Here is a 24,425-nt window from a genome sequence, read left to right as displayed (position 1 = left end):
TCAGAGTTTCTTGAGGATAAATAAGTGCTGGTCCCCAAAATTGGGTCCCGGTGGGCCCCACCTGCAATCACTGGATCAAATAATGCGTTGCCTGAAGCCCCCTTTTACATACAAGAAGCCAGATTCTGGCAGCAGCAGGCTCAAGCTCTTGTCCGAGTGAGCTGTGGGTATAAACTGGGGCTCTCTTGAGGCATGAACAGGAGCATAGGAGGTCAGGGTCCTCTTAAGCCCAGGGAGAAGCTATCCCAGGCTCCCAGGACAGACACGCAGCGACCACCGCCGGTATCTCTGCTATAATGTGATGTACTGAGAAGTTGTTTGGAAGCGGCTAGTAAAGCTCAGATTAAAGGCAGATTTGTGACTTCAAATGCAGAAGGGTATTTTACTTAAGGTAGTTTATGTACCTGGCTAAAATTTTGAGAGAGAGCACTGGCAGCTGCGACTCATCACCCACAAACACCACTCATTGGTGAGCAAGAAATTCCATGAGCTGATGATCAGCAAAGAATGTCCAGGCTTCCTTTTCACAGCTGCAGACTTGTTGTCCTGCTTTGAGAATAAAAAGTTCTATACCTTTATACTGGTCAGTGGTAATGCCTGGTGGGAGTTAAAAACACCCTCTACTATTGTCTTTTGGGGGGACGGGCCTCCATCGGGTGGGGGCTACCTGAGGCGTCTCACCAGCACCATATTTTGGCGGTCTGTTTTTGTTTCCATTTCTGCTGCTATGTTTATTTGTACTGGCGTTTGTGGGTATGTCTATGGAAAATCATAATAAAAACAAGTTTAAAAAAACACCCTGTACCACCAAAGATCACCTTTAGTCACCATTCTTCAACCGCTGTCCACCGGCCGTGACAGGGACGGGATACATTTAAACTATATATGATCCAAGTAGTGAGTGATATTTTTGTGGTTTTATGTGGTATTTCTGTCCATTTACATTTTAATTGAAACAAACAAAAGCCTAGCTCTCACCATTAGTCTGACTGTGGTGTTTGGGGTGATCTGCTATTTTTGAGGGGTTGGTTCATGTCTGCGGACATTGACATTTTCTGGGTGCTCCGGCGAGTGTATTGTATACATCTTCTTTCACCATCAGACAATAGAGAGCTGCTTGCTCTGGAAGAAGACGTAGGCCACTCTACTTTTAGGATTAGTGCTTCTACTCCCTGCAAGTAACTCCTGATTACTGAGGCGCGGCCCTCACTGCCCGGTGAACGCTGGCCTGGAAGCGGAGTCTGGGGATGTAAGAAAAGAGGGGCAAAGATGGTCTGATGGAAGGGGGTCGGATGCACCATGATGAGAGGACTCCTCTTTTATGCTTCTGGACTTTCCTCTTAGCAATCATTATCCGACTCATTGGTCCAGTTGGTTCAAGGGAGATGACCCAGAGAAACAGACCTCCAGAAAGCAATGCTTCCTTTAAATGAAAGCCAAGGACTAGACATGAGCATCCTCGTGAGATGCGGCCCCTGCAGCCGTCGTATGCAGCATTGTTACCTTTGGCCAGAACCTAAAAAAGTGGCGTAAGAACTACTCACAAGCGTCTCATGTGAAACAGTTGTGGTGGAAGTGATCTTTCCCAAAGATTGTAGACATGGTAGAGAGGGTGCCCTCAGTTAGACTCGGGCCGGGACCCTGGTCACTTTGGAACTGCACATAACATCTGGGGGTGAAACTCCCCGGAATCCGTAACCCTGTGGAGGAAGCCCAACAGAGCGTTTGAAGGGGGGGGGCAAGGATTCCTCTCCAGGGCTGTGAATGAGGAGCCGGGTAGACAAAGGTCGCGAGTGCCTGTGTGAATCCTCCCTACGCCAGTCATTAAAAAGAACAAGGTTGATTTGCAGTCTGTGTGTTGTAGTCAGTTGGGGGTAGCCACAGATAGTAGCTGCTAGCCATGGCGCTTCCTGTGCGACCCCCACGCTCAGGAGCCTTGACGGAAGTGACAGGAAGCGAAGGCACAGAGGGCTCGAAGAGCCGGGTTTGGTCCCTCTAGTTTATCTCTTTGCTCTTACCCTAGGTCACAGGAAAGAATAGAAGGCAGGGGAGGGGTTCTGAGTGGCTCAAGGGGTACCCTTGTGATGTCATCGACCATTGAGGGTGCTTGGTGTCATTTCATTCAGATGACTCGAAGCTCACGCTCCCTGAGACCCGTCACAGTGAGCTATGTGATGGTGTAGAAACAGCCGGTGAGCCTGGTCTGGTAAGTAGTGGCTACATGTTGACAATGTCTGTTTGCAATCCAATCCCTCCCCTACAGCCTTCTGCATCCACCGCCTTCGACTCTCAAAAATCTTTCATTCAACCAGAAACAGAGACTTTGGGTTCTCAGCCTCGGTTTCATGCAGGCTTCTAGTGGGTGAGCGGAAGTTCCTTTTCCCAGGCTGCCAGAACTAGTAAGTGAACCTGTGATGAATGTAGAGCAATAACTGACCCTGGTAGATCAGAGAGTCGAGGCTGGCGGCGCTGTATGGATTGCACCAAAACTCCATCATGGCTCATGCATTGTTGCTGAACCAGCGGCAGTACTGATGGTGCAAACTCGCATGGATGGAGTAAACTACAAATCCACTGAAGCTTAAAACAGGAACCTATAGCCGACACTGGGCTGGCTTTTCAGCCGCGTCCAAATGTATTAGAAACCGGTGACAAAAGATTCCATTTAACCCAATTTAGCTCGACACATTGTTCATAGCGTGATCGCTTGCTAGAACTGTCCCAAGGCAAGGCTCGGTGAAACCCGCAAGCACGCTGCCTACGAGAGTAAAAACCTATGCAGAGGTATGCGCTGCAGGGGTAAAGCATTGATACAGACTTCAAGCAGCGTGAGCCGACGCCGGTCGACAGACAGAGTACCCCAAACACAGGCGTGGGATGCAGCACTGGGCCAGCCATCACAGACTAGAGATAGAAAGAAAGGGACGGAATAAGAGTCAGGCAGGATTTGTCCGCAGTGTTCCTGGACCTTGTGAAAACCGAGATGCACTGCTCCAAGCTCTGCCCCAGGCATGGGGGTGCACAGAACTTCGAGTACAAGAAAAACCCCCGCAGGATCACCGACTTATCAAGGCTTGAAGCTGGGCTATTGGGTGAAATTCTACAGCCAAGCGCCGAAGCAGTGACCACTGTACACCACTGACCAAGCCTGAAGGTGGAATTGAGGATTGGTGGCGTGGCTCATTATGTTAGGAACCTTACTTGGTACGGTATATTGGATGAAAAGTAGACAGGATGCAGAAGTTATAGATCAAAAATCTCCTTCCAAGCAGTTCTTAATTTGTGCCGGTGTTTTCTGGTGCTTGGCACCGGCACTTCATTGTAAGCACCAGCTCTAAGGCAGCCCACCACCTGGTGTTGTTGTCTTGTTTAATTTTGAGATAAACTCAACAGGCGTGTTTATTAACTCAATATATACTGAAAACTATTCAAACCAGCCTCTCATGTCATTATTTTAGCTTGTGCGGCCGGAAATTGTCTGAATTGTCAAACTTGTAGGATGTTGATCCTTGGGTGTTATGTTGGTACAGTCAATAGTGGCGCTGGCAGGGTATGGGTGGCGCAGTCTGCTTTAGCCTTCCAAGAAGGGCTTGTTATATTTTTACAAATTAAGCACTGCTTCAAAGAAGCTTTTACATTTTTGACTGAGTGCAGTGGAAATGGCATTTGACCCAATACTTTGGTCAACGCGGTCTATGGTCTTATCAGTGATATTTTCAGTGCCAGCTTCATGTTCTGACCACTAGTCTCTGCTGTTGTAGGTTGAGAATCAGTGCCACGTCTTATGGTAATTCCGCAGATGTCAGTGCTCCCTCGGGGAAGGAGCTTTGGAGACACACAGCCCAAGCCATGGCAATGAAATGCCAGGCTTGATAGAGAGAGGACTGGTTCTGATGGCCTGATGTTCCACTCAACTGTTCATGAACACTGTAGGAGGATTCTGAAGCAGAAAGGGCCAGCAGGAATTCTGCTGCAACCACAGGCACAGGCCGTGGACCATGCAAGGATGCACTCTCCCTATGCCCTCGGAGAATTATTAGAGCACTTACATTTTTGTGGAAAACTTTTGGGTTGTACTTTTATTACAAATCCAACATGTAGAGAAACAATTTAAAGTCATACAGAAATGTATCCATTTAACATCGCCAGATATGTACAGTGCTCCAAGCGCTATCACCAGACGAAACCGACTAGAAATAATGAGGAAAACAAGGTCTGAAAATTGGGCTCAGCTACCCAGACTTGTCCACTTTTTGGGACAGGCCCGGACAACCATCAGTTGTAGCTGGTCTACCTACTGTTCACCCTACTGTAAGGATCGTAAGGGTGGTGAGTCAGAGAGACCAGAGACCCCAAGCTCACACTTGTGAATATGATGCAGGTTATTGATCCTCTGTAACTATCCAATACCAACGTTCAAATGCCAACAAGGGATAGTAGACCACGACTTTCACACCAACCAAACTACCGCCCTGACCATGAGTAAATCTAGCAAACTGACCCAACAGCAAGAGCATCTTAACAATGCGTACCACACTTACCAAAGCCCTGCCCTGCCCCGCCCATGACTAAATTGGAGGACATCTAGCAAACTGACCTGATAGCAAGAGCATCTTAACAATGTGCACCACACCTAGCAAAGCCCTGCCCATGACTAATCTGGACGACATCTAGCAAAGGGACCTGAAAGCAAGAGCATCTTAACAATGCGCACCACACCTAGCAAAGCCCTGCCCATGACTAATCTGGAGGACATCTAGCAAAGGGACCTGAAAGCAGGAGCATCTTAACAATGTGCACAACACCTACCTAAGTCTTGCCCTGCCCATGACTGAACTGGATGACATCTAGCAAACTGACCCGAAAGCAGGAGCACCTTAACAATGTACACCACACCTACCAAAGTCTTGCCCTGCCCATGATTAAACTGGATGACATTTAGCAAACTGACCTGATAGCAAGAGCATCTTAACAATGTGCACCACATCTACCAAAGTCTGAGGTCAGCCAATAAAGGGTTGCTATTGGTCAAAAAGTTTTTTTTTTTTTAAACTAGATGGGGTGGCAAGAGCTTCTCCCATCACACAGCCAAGCTGTGGAATTCCCTCCCGACCCAGATTAGACTACAGTCCAATAGGACTATCTTCAGGAAACAGGTCAAGACCTAGCTTTTCCCTTAAAGCGTCTAAGATTGGCTAGTTGGTGCATCAGTACCAATTCACCCAGTGCCAAGACGCCTCGGCATTCGAACGATTTATAAGTATACCAGTCAGTCATCCGAAAGCAAGAGCATCTTAACAATGTGCACCACACTTACCAAAGTCCTGCCCTGCCCATGACTAAACTGGATGACCTCTATCAAACTGACCCGAAAGCAAGAGGATCTTTACAATGTGCACCACACCTACCAAAGTCCTGCCCTGCCCATGACTAAACTGGATGACATCTATCAAACTGACCCGAAAGCAAGAGGATCTTTACAATGTGCACCACACTTACCAAAGTCCTGCCCTGCCCATGACTAAACTGGATGACATCTATCAAACTGACCCGAAAGCAAGAGGATCTTTACAATGTGCACCACACTTACCAAAGTCCTGCCCTGCCCATGACTAAACTGGACAATATCTATCAAACTGACCTGAAAGCAAGAGCATCTTAACAATGTGCACCACATCTACCAAAGTCCTGCTGCTCACCACTGCGTCCTGGTGTTTGTTTCTGCCTTCTGTAGTTATTTGATACAGGAAGCGGTATGGACTGATAATTGCCCTGCACCTTCCTCTTCAAATGGCTATTCCTTTCCACGCAATGTGCTCAGCATCAGAGCGCTACTAGCTCTCTCTTTCAGTGGTGGTTCTGAGCTGAGGTGAGAGTAGGCATACCAGCTTTGAGATTTTTGTTTAGTGTTCTGTGTTCACAAACTTTGGTTACTGGAATGGGCTACGTAGGAATCCAAAATGGCTCCCAATTACGTCCACAGCTTTTCTCTTTAGGGGTTTTGATCACAAACCTGCATGTGTCTTAGTTATTGAGGTATTTTTGATAAATAATTACCCAGTGAGAATTTTCTAGCCAATGATCAATGGGGAAGTTGGTTAAAATGGAGGAGTGGTAGACGTGGGTTGGGGAAGAAGGGGATGGTCGCCTTGGCGTAGTTTGTGGGCAGGGCAAGATACTTGGAGTTACACGTTTTTGGGGCTTTGCTTTAAAAGCAGGGTTTTACATCCTATTCTGAAGAAGATGGGTAAAGCCGAATTGTGTCTAATAAAGCCGTAGAGGAAGCTTATGAGGCTTTAGTAAGCTATGTGTATTACTCAAAGCTCAGTACTAGACAGATTGAAAATATTTAAAGTCATAAGATGGAAGGCTTAAGATGAAAAGAAAAGGGACTTACTTCTGCGGCTTGCACTGGCCTCATCCGATATGGCTGAGATGCATAATCCGTGGTCGATGGGAAATTTGTCACAGTTCAGGATCTCTGGCCATGGGTAACCATAGCAGGCCATTATCGGGGCGCAGCTGTTCCTCACGGCCTCACACAGGCTGCGGCAGGGGAGTATCAACCTAATGCAAAAAGAAACACTCATCCAGTCAGGGTTCTCTTTCGTCTGCTAGTAGGATCTCTTAAATGATTTTAAAATGGTAAGATATTTTTTAGAACAATACACATTCTGAATCCATTGCATTTAAGATTAAATGTTCAAGTAATTACTCCTCTTAAAGATGTAGGGTAGGTTTGTTGCCTGGAGTGCACCTATGGCACATAGGGCTGGAAGCTTCAGTAAGATCTTTACCGTGGTGTGTTTTATGATGTGTATGGCATAGATGTTGTCTTCATAGGCTGTGTTTCCTGGAGTTAGCTTGGCTGTGGTGTTTTGTTAAAAGGGGAATGAAGAAGTCAATGCTTTCCAGCGCTTGGGGGATTGAAAGGTATCATACCACTCAAATTGACGTGTTGGGACTGGGGAACTAGTCTTGGGTCCGGATGTGTGTCATCCAGCATTGACCAGCACATGACTTAGTGAAACTTGGTGGGGTAATTGTATATCTCAAGAAAGATTGGTGCAAGGTGATGGTCTGGTGGAGTTCATGCTAGGGTACTCACAGGAGAGTCTTGGACTAGGTGCAGCGCAGTTACTTGAGGACAGGTACCCCCAAGAGAGTGTCTTGAAATACCTGCAGCAGAGTCACCCTAACCGCCTAACGGTTACTTCGTACCTTCAGTGAGCCCAAGGGGGGTCTTCCCACAGGGGAGAGTCTTGAACTATGAGCAGTGGAGTCACCCTAACGATTACTTCATACTATCAGTGAGCCCAAGGGAAGCTCTCCCACAGGAGAGAGTGTTAGACGAGGAGTAGCAGAGCCACCATCCTGGTTACTGCCCCTGTCAAGAAATCCTGGGACAGCTTTCCCACAGGAGAGAGACTTGGAATCAGAGTAGCAAAGTCCCTATCACAGCCACTTCATCTGACTAAAGGTCGTAGGGCGGGGCTACCCTGAGAAGAGTCTTGGACTACGAGTAGCAAAGTCACAGCCACTTCATCCGATTCAAGGTCGTAGGGCTGAGCTACCCAGAGAAGAGTCTTGGACTCAGAGTAGCAAAGTCACAGCCACTTCATCTGACTAAAGGTCGTAGGGCGGGGATACCCGGAGAAGAGTCTTGGACTCAGAGTAGCAAAGTCACAGTCACTTCATCTGACTAAAGGTCGTAGGGCGAGGCTACCCAGAGAAGAGTTTTGGACTCAGAGTAGCAAAGTCACAGTCACTTCATCTGACTAAAGGTCGTAGGGCGGGGCTACCCTGAGAAGAGTCTTGGACTACGAGTAGCAAAGTCACAGCCACTTCATCCGATTCAAGGTCGTAGGGCTGAGCTACCCAGAGAAGAGTCTTGGACTCAGAGTAGCAAAGTCACAGCCACTTCATCTGACTAAAGGTCGTAGGGCGGGGATACCCGGAGAAGAGTCTTGGACTCAGAGTAGCAAAGTCACAGTCACTTCATCTGACTAAAGGTCGTAGGGCGAGGCTACCCAGAGAAGAGTTTTGGACTCAGGGTAGCAAAGTCACAGTCACTTCATCTGACTAAAGGTCGTAGGGCGAGGCTACCCTGAGAAGAGTCTTGGACTCAGGGTAGCAAAGTCACAGTCACTTCATCTGACTAAAGGTCGTAGGGCGGGGCTACCCGGAGAAGAGTCTTGGACTCAGAGTAGCAAAGTCACAGTCACTTCATCTGACTAAAGGTCGTAGGGCGGGGCTACCCAGAGAAGAGTCTTGGACTCAGAGTAGCAAAGTCACAGTCACTTCATCCGATTCAAGGTCGTAGGGCGGGGCTACCCGGAGAAGAGTCTTGGACTCAGAGTAGCAAAGTCACAGTCACTTCATCTGACTAAAGGTCGTAGGACGGGGCTACCCAGAGAAGAGTCTTGGACTCAGGGTAGCAAAGTCACAGTCATTTCATCTGACTAAAGGTCGTAGGGCGAGGCTACCCTGAGAAGAGTCTTGGACTCAGGGTAGCAAAGTCACAGTCACTTCATCTGACTAAAGGTCGTAGGGCGAGGCTACCCTGAGAAGAGTCTTGGACTCAGGGTAGCAAAGTCACAGTCTCTTCATCTGACTAAAGGTCGTAGGGCGGGGATACCCGGAGAAGAGTCTTGGACTCAGGGTAGCAAAGTTACAGTCACTTCATCTGACTAAAGGTCGTAGGGCGGGGATACCCGGAGAAGAGTCTTGGACTCAGGGTAGCAAAGTCACAGTCACTTCATCTGACTAAAGGTCGTAGGGCGAGGCTACCCTGAGAAGAGTCTTGGACTCAGGGTAGCAAAGTCACAGTCACTTCATCCGATTCAAGGTCGTAGGGCTGAGCTACCCAGAGAAGAGTCTTGGACTCAGAGTAGCAAAGTCACAGTCACTTCATCTGACTAAAGGTCGTAGGGCGAGGCTACCCTGAGAAGAGTCTTGGACTCAGGGTAGCAAAGTCACAGTCACTTCATCTGACTAAAGGTCGTAGGGCGAGGCTACCCTGAGAAGAGTCTTGGACTCAGGGTAGCAAAGTCACAGTCACTTCATCTGACTAAAGGTCGTAGGGCGAGGCTACCCTGAGAAGAGTCTTGGACTTAGGGTAGCAAAGTCACAGTCACTTCATCTGACTAAAGGTCGTAGGGCGAGGCTACCCTGAGAAGAGTCTTGGACTCAGGGTAGCAAAGTCACAGTCTCTTCATCTGACTAAAGGTCGTAGGGCGGGGATACCCGGAGAAGAGTCTTGTACTCAGGGTAGCAAAGTTACAGTCACTTCATCTGACTAAAGGTCGTAGGGCGGGGATACCCGGAGAAGAGTCTTGGACTCAGGGTAGCAAAGTCACAGTCACTTCATCTGACTAAAGGTCGTAGGGCGAGGCTACCCTGAGAAGAGTCTTGGACTACGAGTAGTAAAGTCACAGTCACTTCATCTGACTAAAGGTCGTAGGGCGGGGCTACCCTGAGAAGAGTCTTGGACTCAGGGTAGCAAAGTTACAGTCACTTCATCTGACTAAAGATCGTAGGGCGGGGATACCCTGAGAAGAGTCTTGGACTCAGGGTAGCAAAGTTACAGTCACTTCATCTGACTAAAGGTCGTAGGGCGAGGCTACCCTGAGAAGAGTCTTGGACTACGAGTAGCAAAGTCACAGTCACTTCATCTGACTAAAGGTCGTAGGGCGGGGCTACCCTGAGAAGAGTCTTGGACTCAGGGTATCTGACTAAAGGTCGTAGGGCGGGGCTACCCAGAGAAGAGTCTTGGACTCAGGGTATCTGACTAAAGGTCGTAGGGTGGGGCTACCCAGAGAAGAGTCTTGGACTCAGGATAGCAAAGTCACAGTCACTTCATCTGACTAAAGGTCGTAGGGCGGGGCTACCCGGAGAAGAGTCTTGGACTCAGGGTAGCAAAGTTACAGTCACTTCATCTGACTAAAGGTCGTAGGGCGGGGCTACCCTGAGAAGAGTCTTGGACTCAGGGTAGCAAAGTCACAGTCACTTCATCTGACTAAAGGTCGTAGGGCGAGGCTACCCTGAGAAGAGTCTTGGACTCAGGGTAGCAAAGTCACAGTCACTATGCCCGGTGGAGACACCAGGCAGTAACTGCTTTACTACTATCATGCGTACTGACATACAACCCCTCTTTTTAGGTCGAATCTCTCTTCAGTACACCCTAGACACGGCCACTCTGTTCTGCCAAGTTCTAGGCCACACTAGCACATCTTGCTTCTACTCTAGCGCCGAATTGTGTTAGGGAACATTTAAGCACTATATACTCTAGAAGGCCTGTAAGGCAATAGAAAGCTGACTCCGTGGACGTGGCTGTTGGTCTACGTAGGCTATAGCCAGTTTATTGTGTCTGATTGCTGTAGACACGTAGAGGATGCTTACTGGCAGGGTTTCCATAGGGTGGCTGCTGCCCCCAGAATGACCTACTTCTCTTTGGGGAGCAGCGTGTGGTTCAGTAGTAGCTTATGGGTTCCAGGTGATTTATTCCAATATTAAAATTGGTGCCATGAGTTTTTGGCGAGATTAATACATTTTCTAGTGCACGTGACATAAAACCCTTCCATTTTAGGGCCCCTGTACGCCCTGCAGGATGTACAGCCACATCCCTACCGGTGTTCCCCCCAGGGTGATCTTAGTGCACAGTAGGGGGAGGAGGTGCAATATTTAAAGTCTCTTGTGGTTCCTGCAGCCTACCTCGGTGGGCGCTTTCAGCCCCGAGGCTTTCTACATCATCGTATTTGGAATTCCCTTTGAATTCACCTCTGTCTTTGCCAGCGGTGCTGGACAGGTTTCAGCCTGGGAGGGCTGTCATCAATGTTACAACAATTAAGGAATAGTGACTGTGAAAAACCCAAGCATCACACAAAAAACAAGCGTAGCCAAAGAGCCACGGCCCACGCCCATTCCGCAGGAGAGTGGTGAGGGCGTGGGATGCAGCCGGGGGTGCGTGTTGGAGCACACTGGCACAAATATAGCACTAAAGCATGATGAACTTGTGCACTGCTATTTACAGCAAGGGCATTTTTCATTAAAATGGCCACTAAATGTGCACAGTCGTGCTCTCCACGCTAAACGAACACGCAGTAATGTGTCTTAAGACATAGCTTGACATTTGCTCGCTGTCTTTGAAAGCACAGAAACATTACAAGATAAAGACAAAATGTGAAGGACTCTTTATTGCCCATTCACCTTCTGAACTCCCGCATGGTTATTTCTGGGGGTACTGTTGTACCACTGCACCCCTACTTCCACTGCCTATGGTCTTTGCACATTTACTGAAACTTTTCAACTTCAGGATCACACCCTGAGGAAAAAAATGATCACCAGTTCTACTTTGTGCTGAGGTGTTTCTGGTGACCTCATACTTGTTAAGGCCCTTCAGGCGAACTTAACCCTAGCCTTGCCTAGAAGCCTCGGCTCTTGGCATCAGAAATGAATAGTGTGAAATCTGAATTGTCTTCTTCCCCACTTCAGTCTTGACCCAGCTCCAGCTGAAACTGCCAAGCTAGGTCCTCCCTGAACCAGAACACAAGCAACCCAGGGCCGGTATCACCCTTCATCAGCCGGGTACAGCTTGGGTACAGTGAGACAGTGAGACAGTCTGCACAGGACCCACATCTGGGCATTCCTGTCCCACTTAGGGTGACACACAAAGGATACAAAAATTGATGGATGGAATTCTTGAATTGAATTCAGCACTGGTAATACCTCAGGGATGTGTCCCTGTCCATCGTTATTATACATACACACACACACACCCCATGCCACCTCAGTTTAGACCCAACCATATGCAAATCAGTTTGACCCTGCTCCCATGAGAATAGTCCAGTCGGAACTGCCAGGACAGGTCCTCCCTGAACCGAAACACAAGCACCCAGGACCGGTTTCGCCCTCGCTCATCAGTGTTATTTCTCCCCGGCTGTAGCAGAATGTCTTACACCTTAGCACTCGGCTCACCTACTCTGCTCTTCGTCCACTGTCCAATTACATCCAAATTTCACCCGAGCGCCTCGAGGCGATTCAGCTTGCAGTGTGTCAATAATAATTCACACATACATATATAAATAGGCACATATAGCTGACCTCTGTATAACGGGTTCTTAACTTGGGACCAGAAGGTCCAGGGGCACATAACTTTGTCCTAGAGATGGACACAGTGTGCTGGTGTGTGGAGAAGGTCAGCGGGCAGAGATGGACACAGGATGCTGAGATCCTGATGTGTGGGGGAGGTCTGCAGGCAGAGATGGACACAGGGTGCTGGTGTGTGGAGGAGGTCTGCGCGCAGAGATGGACACAGGATGCTGAGATCCTGATGTGTGGGGGAGGTCTGCGGGCAGAGACGGACACAGGATGCTGAGATTCTGATGTGTGGAGATCTGCGGGCAGAGATGGACACGGCGCTGGTGTGTGCTGGAGGTCTGCTGCCAGAGATGGACATGGGATGCTGGTGTGTGGAGGAGGTCTGCTGGTAGAGATGGACACAGGATGCTGGTGTGTGGAGGAGGTCTGCTGGTAGAGATGGACACAGGATGCTGGTGTGTGGAGGAGGTCTGCGGGCAGAGATGGACACAGGATGCTGAGATCCTGATGTGTGGAGGAGGTCTGCGGGCAGAGATGGATACAGGATGCTGAGATCCTGATGTGTGGGGGAGGTCTGTGGGCAGAGATGGACACAGGATGCTGAGACCCTGATGTGTGGAGGAGGTCTGCAGGCAGAGATGGACACAGGGTGCTGGTGTGTGGAGGAGGTCTGCGCGCAGAGATGGACACAGGATGCTGAGATCCTGATGTGTGGAGAAGGTCTGCGGGCAGAGATGGACACAGGATGCTGAGATCCTGATGTGTGGGGGAGGTCTGCGGGCAGAGACGGACACAGGATGCTGAGATTCTGATGTGTGGAGATCTGCGGGCAGAGATGGACACGGCGCTGGTGTGTGCTGGAGGTCTGCTGCCAGAGATGGACATGGGATGCTGGTGTGTGGAGGAGGTCTGCTGGTAGAGATGGACACAGGATGCTGGTGTGTGGAGGAGGTCTGCGGGCAGAGATGGACACAGGGTTCTCAGATCCTGATGTGTGGAGGAGGTCTGTGGGAAGAGATGGAAACAGGGTACTGGTGCGTGGAGGAGGTCTGCAGGTAGAGATGGACACGGGGTGCTGGTGTGTGGAGGAGGTCTGCGGGCAGAGATGGACACAGGATGCTGAGATCCCGATGTGTGGAGGAAGTCTGCGGGCAGAGATGTACACAGGATGCTGATATCCTGATGTGTGGAGGAGGTTTGCGAGCAGATACGGACACAGGATGCTGAGATCCTGATGTGTGGAGGAGGTTTGCGAGCAGATACGGACACAGGATGCTGAGATCCTGATGTGTGGAGGAGGTCTGCGGGCCGAGATGGACACAGGGTTCTGGTGTGTGGAGGAGGTCAGCGGGCAGAGATGGACACATGGTGCTGGTGTGTGGAGGAGGTCTGCGGGCAGCGATGGACACGGGGTGCTGAAATCCTGATGTGTGGAGGAGGTCTGCAGGCAGAGATGGACACAAGATGCTGAGATCCTGATGTGTGGAGGAGGTCTGCGGGCAGAGATGGACACAAGATGCTGAGATCCTGATGTGTGGAAGAGGTCTGCGGGCAGAGATGGACACAGGATGCTGAGATCCTTATGTGTGGAGGAGATCTGCAGGCAGAGATGGACACAGGGAGCTGGTGTGTGGAGGTCAGTGGGCAGAGATGGACACAGGGTGCTGAGATCCTGATGTGTGGAGGAGGTCTGCGGGCAGAGATGGACACAGGATGCTGAGATCCTTGTGTGTAGAGGAGGTCTGCGGTCAGAGATGGACACAAGATGCTGAGTTCCTTATGTGTGGAGGAGGTCTGCAGGCAGAGATGGACACAGGGTGCTGGTGTGTGGAGGTCAGCGGGCAGAGATGGACACAGGGTGCTGAGATCCTGATGTGTGGAGGAGGTCTGCAGGCAGAGATGGACACAGGGTGCTGGTGTGTGGAGGAGGTCAGCGGGCAGAGATGGACACAGAATGCTGAGATCCTTATGTGTAGAGGAGGTCTGCGGGCAGAGATGGACACTAGATGCTGAGATCCTGATGTGTGGAGGAGGTCTGCGGGCAGAGATGGACACAGGGTTCTGGTGTATGGAGGAGGTCAGCGGGCAGAGATGGACACAGGGTGCTGGTGTGTGGAGGAGGTCTGTGGGCAGCGATGGACACAGGATGCTGAGATCCTGATGTGTGGAGAAGGTCTGCGGGCAGCGATGGACACAGGGTGCTGGTGTGTGGAGGAGGTCGGCGGGCAGAGATGGACACAGGGTGCTGGTGTGTGGAGGAGGTCTGTGGGCAGAGATGGACACAGGGTGCTGGTGTGTGGAGGAGGTCTGCGGGCAGAGATGGACACAGGATGCTGAGATCCTTATGTGTAGAGGAGGTCAGCGGGCAGAGATGGAGACAGGATGCTGAGATCCTTATGTGTGGAGGAGATCTGCAGGCAGAGATGGACACAGGGTGCTGGTGTGTGGAGGAGGTCAGCGGGCAGAGGTGGACACAGGATGCTGAGATCCTTATGTTTAGAGGAGGTCTGCGGGCAGAGATGGACACTAGATGCTGAGATCCTGATGTGTGGAGGAGGTCTGCGGGCAGAGATGGACACAGGATGCTGAGATCCTTATGTGTAGAGGAGGTCTGCGGTCAGAGATGGACACAGGATGCTGAGATCCTGATGTGTGGAGGAGGTCTGCAGGCAGAGATTGACACACGATGCTGAGATACTGATATGTGGAGGAGGTCTGCGGGCAGAGATGGACACAAGATGCTGAGATCCTGATGTGTGGAGGAGGTCTGCGGGCAGCAATGGACACAGGATGCTGAGATCCTTATGTGTGGAGCTGGTCTGTGGGCAGAGATGGACACAGGATGCTGAGATCCTGATGTGTGGAGGAGGTCTGCGGGCAGAGTTGGACACAGGATGCTGAGATCCTGATGTGTGGGGGAGGTCTACGGGCAGAGATGGACACAGGATGCTGAGATCCTGATGTGGGGGGGAGGTCTATGGGCAGAGACGGACACAGGATGCTGAGATTCTGATGTGTGGAGATCTGCGGGCAGAGATGGACACGGTGCTGGAGGTCTGCGGGCAGAGATGGACACAGGGTGCTCAGATCCTGATGTGTGGAGGAGGTCTGCGCCTCTGCGGGCAGAGATGGAAACAGGGTACTGGTGCGTGGAGGAGGTCTGCAGGCAGAGATGGACACAGAGTGGTGGTGTGTAGAGGAGGTCTACGGGCAGAGATGGACACAGGATGCTGAGATCCTGATGTGTGGAGGAGGTCAGCGGGCAGAGATGGACACAGGGTGCTGAGATCCTGATGTGTGGAGAAGGTCTGCAGGCAGAGATGGACACAGGGTGCTGGTGTGTGGAGGAGGTCAGCGGGCAGAGATGGACACAGAATGCTGAGATCCTTATGTGTAGAGGAGGTCTGCGGGCAGAGATGGACACTAGATGCTGAGATCCTGATGTGTGGAGGAGGTCTGCGGGCAGAGATGGACACAGTGTTCTGGTGTGTGGAGGAGGTCAGCGGGCAGAGATGGACACAGGGTGCTGGTGTGTGGAGGAGGTCTGTGGGCAGCGATGGACACAGGATGTTGAGATCCTGATGTGTGGAGAAGGTCTGCGGGCAGCAATGGACACAGGGTGCTGGTGTGTGGAGGAGGTCGGCGGGCAGAGATGGACACAGGGTGCTGGTGTGTGGAGGAGGTCTGTGGGCAGAGATGGACACAGGGTGCTGGTGTGTGGAGGAGGTCTGCGGGCAGAGATGGACACAGGATGCTGAGATCCTTATGTGTAGAGGAGGTCAGCGGGCAGAGATGGAGACAGGATGCTGAGATCCTTATGTGTGGAGGAGATCTGCAGGCAGAGATGGACACAGGGTGCTGGTGTGTGGAGGAGGTCAGCGGGCAGAGATGGACACAGGGTGCTGAGATCCTGATGTGTGGAGGAGGTCTGCAGGCAGAGATGGACACAGGGTGCTGGTGTGTGGAGGAGGTCAGCGGGCAGAGGTGGACACAGGATGCTGAGATCCTTATGTTTAGAGGAGGTCTGCGGGCAGAGATGGACACTAGATGCTGAGATCCTGATGTGTGGAGGAGGTCTGCGGGCAGAGATGGACACAGGATGCTGAGATCCTTATGTGTAGAGGAGGTCTGCGGTCAGAGATGGACACAGGATGCTGAGATCCTGATGTGTGGAGGAGGTCTGCAGGCAGAGATTGACACACGATGCTGAGATACTGATATGTGGAGGAGGTCTGCGGGCAGAGATGGACACAAGATGCTGAGATCCTGATGTGTGGAGGAGGTCTGCGGGCAGCAATGGACACAGGATGCTGAGATCCTTATGTGTGGAGCTGGTCTGTGGGCAGAGATGGACACAGGATGCTGAGATCCTGATGTGTGGAGGAGGTCTGCGGGCAGAGTTGGACACAGGATGCTGAGATCCTGATGTGTGGGGGAGGTCTACGGGCAGAGATGGACACAGGATGCTGAGATCCTGATGTGGGGGGGAGGTCTATGGGCAGAGACGGACACAGGATGCTGAGATTCTGATGTGTGGAGATCTGCGGGCAGAGATGGACACGGTGCTGGAGGTCTGCGGGCAGAGATGGACACGGGGTGCTCAGATCCTGATGTGTGGAGGAGGTCTGCGCCTCTGCGGGCAGAGATGGAAACAGGGTACTGGTGCGTGGAGGAGGTCTGCAGGCAGAGATGGACACAGAGTGGTGGTGTGTAGAGGAGGTCTACGGGCAGAGATGGACACAGGATGCTGAGATCCTGATGTGTGGAGGAAGTCTGCGGGCAGAGATGTACACAGGATGCTGATATCCTGATGTGTGGAGGAGGTTTGCGGGCAGAGACGGACACAGGATGCTGAGATCCTGATGTGTGGAGGAGGTCTGCGCGCCGAGATGGACACAGGGTGCTGGTGTGTGGAGGAGGTCAGCGGGCAGAGATGGACACAGGGTGCTGGTGTGTGGAGGAGGTCTGTGGGCAGAGATGGATACAGGATGCTGGTGTGTGGAGGAGGTTAGTGGGCAGAGATGGACACAGGATGCTGAGATCCTGATGTGTGGAGGAGGTCTGCGGGCAGAGACGGACACAGGATGCTGAAATCATGATGTGTGAGGAGGTTTGCGGGCAGAGATGGACACAGGATGCGTAGATCCTGATGTGTGGAGGAGGTCTGTGGGCAGAGATGGACACAAGATGCTGAGATCCTGATGTGTGGAGGAGGTCTGTGGGCAGAGATGGACACAGGATGCTGAGATCTTGATGTGTGAGGAGGTTTGTGGGCAGAGATGGACACAGGGTGCTGGTGTGTGGAGGAGGTCAGCGGGCAGAGATGGACACAGGATGCTGAGATCCTGATGTGTGGAGGAGGTCTGCGGCCAGAGATGGACACAGGGTGCTGGTGTGTGGAGGAGGTCAGCGGGCAGAGATGGACACAAGATGCTGAGATCCTGATGTGTGGAGGAGGTCTGTGGGCAGAGATGGACACAAGATGCTGAAATCCTGATGTGTGGAGGAGGTCTGCGGGCAGAGATGGACACAGGGTGCTGGTGTGTGGAGGAGGTCTGCGGGCAGCGATGGACACAGGATGCTGAGATCCTGATGTGTGGAGGAGGTCTGCGGGCAGGGATGGACACAGGATGCTGGTGTGTGGAGGAGGTCAGCGGGCAGAGATGGACACAGGGTGCTGGTGTGTGGAGGAGGTCTGTGGGCAGAGATGGTTACAGGGTGCTGGTGTGTGGAGGAGGTCTGCGGGCAGAGATGGACACAGGGTGCTGGCATGTGGAGGAGGTCAGCGGGCAGAGATGGAGACAGGATGCTGAGATCCTGATGTGTGGAGGAGGTCTGCGGGCAGGGATGGACACAGGATGCTGGTGTGTGGAGGAGGTCAGCGGGCAGAGATGGACACAGGGTGCTGGTGTGTGGAGGAGGTCTGCAGGCAGAGATGGACACAGCGGGCTGGTGTGTGGAGGAGGTCTGCGGGCAGAGATGGACACAGGGTGCTGAGATCCTGATGTGTGGAGGAGGTCTGCGGGCAGAGATGGACACAGGGTGCTGTTGTGTGGAGGAGGTCTGCGGGCAGAGATGGACACAGGATGCTGAGATCCTGATGTGTGGAGGAGGTCTGCTGGCAGAGATGGACACAGGGTGCTCAGATCCTGATGTGTGGAGGAGGTCTGCAGGCAGAGATGGCAACAGGGTACTGGTGCATGGAGGAGGTCTGCAGGCAGAGATGGACACAGGGTGCTGGTGTGTGGAGGATGTCTGCAGGCAGAGATGAACACAGGGTGCTGGTGTGTGGAGGAGGTCTGCAGGCAGAGATGGACACAGGATACTGAGATCCTGATGTGTGGAGGAGGTCTGCGGGCAGAGACGGACACAGGGTGCTGGTGTGTGGAGGAGGTCTGCGGATAGAGATGGACACAGGGTGCTGGTGTGTGGAGGAGGTCAGCGGGCAGAGACGGACACAGGATGCTGAAATCCTGATGTGTGAGGAGGTTTGCGGGCAGCGATGGACACAGGATGCGGAGATCCTGATGTGTGGAGGAGGTCTGTGGGCAGAGATGGACACAAGATGCTGAGATCCTGATGTGTGGAGGAGGTCTGTGGGCAGAGATGGACACAGGATGCTGAGATCTTGATGTGTGAGGAGGTCTGCGGCCAGAGATGGACACAGGGTGCTGGTGTGTGGAGGAGGTCAGCGGGCAGAGATGGACACAAGATGCTGAGATCCTGATGTGTGGAGGAGGTCTGTGGGCAGAGATGGACACAAGATGCTGAAATCCTGATGTGTGGAGGAGGTCTGCGGGCAGAGATGGACACAGGGTGCTGGTGTGTGGAGGAGGTCTGCGGGCAGCGATGGACACAGGATGCTGAGATCCTGATGTGTGGAGGAGGTCTGCGGGCAGAGATGGACACAGGATGCTGGTGTGTGGAGGAGGTCAGCGGGCAGAGATGGACACAGGGTGCTGGTGTGTGGAGGAGGTCTGTGGGCAGAGATGGTTACAGGGTGCTGGTGTGTGGAGGAGGTCTGCGGGCAGAGATGGACACAGGGTGCTGGCATGTGGAGGAGGTCAGCGGGCAGAGATGGAGACAGGATGCTGAGATCCTGATGTGTGGAGGAGGTCTGCAGGCAGAGATGGACACAGCGGGCTGGTGTGTGGAGGAGGTCTGCGGGCAGAGATGGACACAGGGTGCTGAGATCCTGATGTGTGGAGGAGGTCTGCAGGCAGAGATGGACACAAGATGCTGAGATCCTGATGTGTGGAGGAGGTCTGCGGGCAGAGATGGACACAGGATGCTGAGATCCTTATGTGTGGAGGAGGTCTGCAGCCAGAGATGGACACAGGGTGCTGGTGTGTGGAGGAGGTCAGCGGGCAGAGATGGACACAGGGTGCTGAGATCCTGAAGTGTGAAGGAGGTCTGCGGGCAGAGATGGACACAGGGTGCTGTTGTGTGGAGGAGGTCTGCGGGCAGAGATGGACACAGGATGCTGAGATCCTGATGTGTGGAGGAGGTCTGCTGGCAGAGATGGACACAGGGTGCTCAGATCCTGATGTGTGGAGGAGGTCTGCAGGCAGAGATGGAAACAGGGTACTGGTGCATGGAGGAGGTCTGCAGGCAGAGATGGACACAGGGTGCTGTTGTGTGGAGGAGGTCTGCGGGCAGAGATGTACACAGGGTGCTGGCATGTGGAGGATGTCTGCAGGCAGAGATGAACGCAGGGTGCTGGTGTGTGGAGGAGGTCTGCAGGCAGAGATGGACACAGGATACTGAGATCCTGATGTATGGAGGAGGTCTGCGGGGGGAAATGGACACAGGGTGCTGGTGTGTGGAGGAGGTCTGCGGATAGAGATGGACACAGGGTGCTGGTGTGTGGAGGAGGTCAGCGGGCAGAGATGGACACAGGATGCTGAGATCCTGATTTGTGGAGGAGGTCTGCGGGCAGAGATGGACACAGGGTGCTGGTGTGTGGAGGTGGTCAGCGGGCAGAGATGGACACAGGATGCTGGTGTGTGGAGGTGGTCAGCGGGCAGATATGGACACGGGATGCTGAAATCCTGATGTGTGGAGGAGGTCTGTGGGCAGAGATGGACACAGGGTCCTGAAATCCTGATGTGTGGAGGAGGTCTGTGGGCAGAGATGGACACAGGGTGCTGGTGTGTGGAGGAGGTCTGCGGGCAGAGATGGACACAGGGTCCTGAAATCCTGATGTGTGGAGGAGGTTTGTGGGCAGAGATGGACACAGGGTGCTGGTGTGTGGAGGAGGTCAGCGGGCAGAGATGGACACGGTACTGGTATGTGGAGGAGGTCTGAGGGCAGAGATGGACACAGGATGCTGGTGTGTGGAGGAGGTCTTCGGGCAGAGATGGACACAGGATGCTGAGATACTGATATGAGGAGCATGTCTGTGGGCAGGAGTCAATCTCCCTGGCCCGCTTTGTAAAGAAGGCACGGTCCGTGGAACAGGAAGCTTGCGCCGATGCCCAGTGATGCCCCCTTGTATTGTCTGTAACCGGGAATGGCGCCAATCTAGCTGGCGCGGAGCTGAACACTATTTTTACACTATTTTTGGCATTTGCTGAGAGCGAGCGGGGCAACCAGGCCTTGCTCCATATTTAGCCTGAAATGTTACCTCAGCAACACAAGTTGCGCATGCTGCCCTTGCATTTTTTGATGCTTGTAGAGCGCAACAAACCACCGCTGCACCACATTTTAAACGTGAAAGTGCGTGGAGTTTGAGAGCACGTGACTTAGCTGCTTTCCTTGCAATGTAAGCAGCAAAAAATGCATTTGCGTGTTTTTGACCGAACAGGAAAGTATTCGTTGTATGGATTGGAGCAACACCTGTTTTCTTTGTTCCTTGGAAGAAAAGTTGGAGAAACGTGTAAAACGAATGTTTCAGTGTTTATGCTGTGGCGCAAACTCGTCCTAATGTGGCCCAGGTGCTTCAGCTAGGCAGAAAGACGGAGGGAATGCCTACCGAGGAATGTCTGTCAAAGCAGCCTTCTCTCGGAGCCAGACACGGCGCGTCATTTGGGGTACTTGGAGCAAGGCTACAGGACGCTACGTCCGGCTGGCAGCAGGTGGGCACACGTGGTGCCAGTCACTGGGAGCTAGTTAGCTCATTTAGCTGACAGAGAGGCGTGCGCCCATTAGACCCCGGAAACCTTGCAATGGCTTTCACTTTAATCCGCGCTGAACGTTGAGGCGCCTGGAAACGGCCAATTCCTTGATAAGCCCTTGCCTAATGTGGGTTGACGCGCGGCGGAAGAAATGCCACCAGCCATTACCGCAATGGACTGAAGTCCATTTTTTGGGAGTAACAGTGACTTTTTTTTAAAATCGCCAGGCAGTTCTGTGTTCTCTCCCTAGCCGCCTTTACTCACTTGTGCAGTGTTACCTTCACATCTGCAGGATACCGCCACAATTGTGCCCGCGTGAGGTAAACTACCACCCTCCCCCAGGCCCCAAGTTAATATTCACAAGTTACGTCCCAAAAACATTCTGATCCTTTTTAGTGCCCTTACAAATAATTGGCCTCTTCTGGTAATGTTGCTCAGCAGATCTTTAGCTATGCCAGATCTCTGGGGCATCTCTTCTGCCCCCAGAGCGCAGCGCGCCAGCAGCAGCCGAGACTCACCTGTCCAGGCAGATGGGTGCAAAGAGCGAGCAGAGGAAGACCCTGGCATCGGGGTGGCACTCCCTGGCGAGCAGAGGCAGCCAGCTGGCAGACTGCTGGATCACTTCCCCCATGCTCTCGTGCTCCAGCAGGTTGGGGATCCTCATCTCGGCGTACCCGATGTCGTAGCACAGCGCCATGTTCCGGGGGATGGGCGTGCACCTGGAAGAGGTGCTCGGCATGTCCAGGTAGAGCCCCTCGGAAGGCCGCAGAGAGAGCATGAGCGTCAGGCCTGTCAGCCACCCTGGGCTCCTGGGACCGGCTGCGCGCATCGTGCGTCACCGCGGCTGCCCAAAGGATGAAATGCGCAGAGCTTTAAAGGGCCCGTCCCCTCACTTCAACCCCAAGAGTCCCCGTGTCAAAGGCGCAGAGCTGGAAAGGGCCCGTCCCCTCACTCGAACCCAAGAGTGCCCGTGTCAAATGCGCAGAGCTTTAAAGGGCCCGTTCCCTCACTCGAACCCAAGAGCCCCCGTGCCAAATGCGCAAAGCTGAAGAGGGCCCGTCCCTCACTCGAACCCAAGAGTCCCCGTGTCAAATGCGCAGAGCTGAAGAGGGCCCGTCCGCTCACTCGAACCCAAGAGTCCCCGTGTCAAACGCGCAGAGCTGAAGAGGGACCGTCCCCTCACTCGAACCCAAGAGTCCCCGTGTCAAAGGCGCAGAGCTGGAAAGGGCCCGTCCTCTCAGTCGAACCCAAGAGTCCCCGTGTCAAATGCGCAGAGCTGGAAAGGGCCCGTCCCCTCACTCGAACCCAAGAGTCCCCGTGTCAAATGCGCAGAGCTTTAAAGGGCCCGTCCCCTCACTCGAACCCAAGAGCCCCCGTGCCAAATGCGCAGAGCTGAAGAGGGCCCGTCCCCTCACTCGAACCCAAGAGTCCCCGTGTCAAATGCGCAGAGCTGAAGAGGGCCCGTCCGCTCACTCGAACCCAAGAGTCCCCGTGTCAAATGCGCAGAGCTTTAAAGGGCCCGTCCCCTCACTCGAACCCAAGAGTCCCCGTGTCAAATGCGCAGAGCTGAAGGGCGCCCGTCCCCTCACTTGAACCCAAGAGTCCCCGTGTCCCGAGCAGGGATGGCTTTTATAGGGCGAGGGGCCCGGCTAATCCCCTCTCATTAGGCCACAGCCCCCGGAGCACCGCTGGCCGGCACAATGGCCGGCTGATGTGTCAGTGTGTGGGGGCATGGTGGGCCCAGCAGGTGTGGTAATGAGGACGCGGAGGGGGTGATTAGCTCTCTCCTCCGAGATGACGCGCGCGCCCTCTTTCTGTTATTCTCTGCAATGGGAGCAGCAAGGTGACGAAGGCGCCCATTGTGCGGCCTGGTCGGGGTCTTGTCGTCCCCCCCTCCTCGGCTCTGTGTTTTTACAGGGTCAGCCCATTAGCAGCGCTCCGGGCCCTGTGTTTACCCATTAATCTGCAGGTTTGCTCATTCCTAAATGGTGCCTGTGCCTGTTTGCTGAAGCATCCCATTAGACGAGGTATTGATTCTATAGAGATGTTGCTGCCCCTGAGCTCCACACAGAGGCCTGGGGTATTCATAGTCTGGGGGTAAGTGCTCATGCAGCAGTGCAGAGCGTGTGTTCATAGGCTGCTGGGGTGCTGGGCAGTAGCCCTCTCTTCCCCCACACACAACCGATGCAGCCATTCAGTGTGTTTGGAAACAAGGCGCATTTATTACACACTCAGCATCAGATACCTTGAGGCATCTCTCGTATTTACACCACAGCCTTCATACAAAACATTGTGAGACCCAAGAGCAAGTTACATTTTTCGGCCAAAGTGCCCCTTTTCCGAGACATTTAGGGATACCTCTCTGCCCACTGAGGAATGTTCATGAGGCATTCGATGTCCTGAGCCCTCTCTGCCCACTGAGGAATGTTCACGGGGCATTCGATGTCCTGAGCCCTCTCTGCCCACCGAGGAATGTTCACGGGGCATTAGATGTCCTGAGCCCTCTCTGGCCACTGGGGAATGTTCATGAGGCATTCGATGTCCTGAGCCCTCTCTGCCCACTGAGGAATGTTCACGGGGCATTCGATGTCCTGAGCCCTCTCTGCCCACCGAGGAATGTTCACGGGGCATTAGATGTCCTGAGCCCTCTCTGGCCACTGGGGAATGTTTACGGAGCATTAGATGTCCTGAGCCCTCTCTGCCCACTGAGGATTGTTCACGGGGCATTCGATGTCCTGAGCCCTTTCTGCCCACTGAGGAATGTTCATGGGGCATTAGATGTCCTAAGCCCTCTCTGCCCACTGGGGAATGCCCACTGAGGAATGTTCACGGGGCATTAGATGTCCTGAGCCCTCTCTGCCCACCGAAGAATGTTCACGAGACATTCGATGTCCTAAGCCCTCTCTGCCCACTGGGGAATGCCCACTGAGGAATGTTCATGAGGCATTAGATGTCCTGAGTCCTCTCTGCCCACTGAGGAATGTTCACGAGACATTCGATGTCCTGAGTCCTCTCTGCCTACTGAGAAATGTTCAAGGGGCATTAGATGTCCTGAGCCCTCTCTGCCCACTGGGGAATGCCCACTGAGGAATGTTCATGAGGCATTAGATGTCCGGAGCGTTCTCTGCCTACTGAGAAATGTTCAAGGGGCATTAGATGTCCTGAGCCCTCTCTGCCCACTGGGGAATGCCCACTGAGGAATGTTCATGA

The 24,425-nt window shown here is 52.9% G+C and overlaps 2 protein-coding genes across 3 annotated transcripts in view; one reads left to right on the top strand and one right to left on the bottom strand.

Moving 5' to 3' along the window:
* Nucleotides 1-22,946, bottom strand: part of LOC146797345 (secreted frizzled-related protein 5-like) — a 30,400-nt gene extending 7,454 nt beyond the window's left edge. For both annotated transcript variants that reach the window (XM_085627542.1, XM_085627543.1), the window contains exons 1-2: nt 21,734-22,946; nt 6,398-6,567 (exon numbers count right to left, since the gene is read on the bottom strand). In XM_085627542.1, the coding sequence (XP_085483668.1) occupies nt 6,398-6,567; nt 21,734-22,044 (481 nt within the window). In that variant the 5' untranslated portion in view covers nt 22,045-22,946. The remainder of the gene's footprint in view (nt 1-6,397; nt 6,568-21,733) is intronic.
* The window catches only part of P4HTM (prolyl 4-hydroxylase, transmembrane), a 212,253-nt gene that overhangs the window by 60,079 nt on the left and 127,749 nt on the right, over nt 1-24,425 (top strand). The gene's annotated exons all lie outside the window — the stretch shown is intronic.

Source organism: Triturus cristatus, chromosome 9 (assembly GCF_964204655.1).
Source record: "Triturus cristatus chromosome 9, aTriCri1.1, whole genome shotgun sequence".
Classification (NCBI taxonomy): Eukaryota; Metazoa; Chordata; class Amphibia; order Caudata; family Salamandridae; genus Triturus; species Triturus cristatus.
Note: the sequence above shows the minus strand (reverse complement) of the source record. Positions and strands in the feature narration are given on the sequence as shown.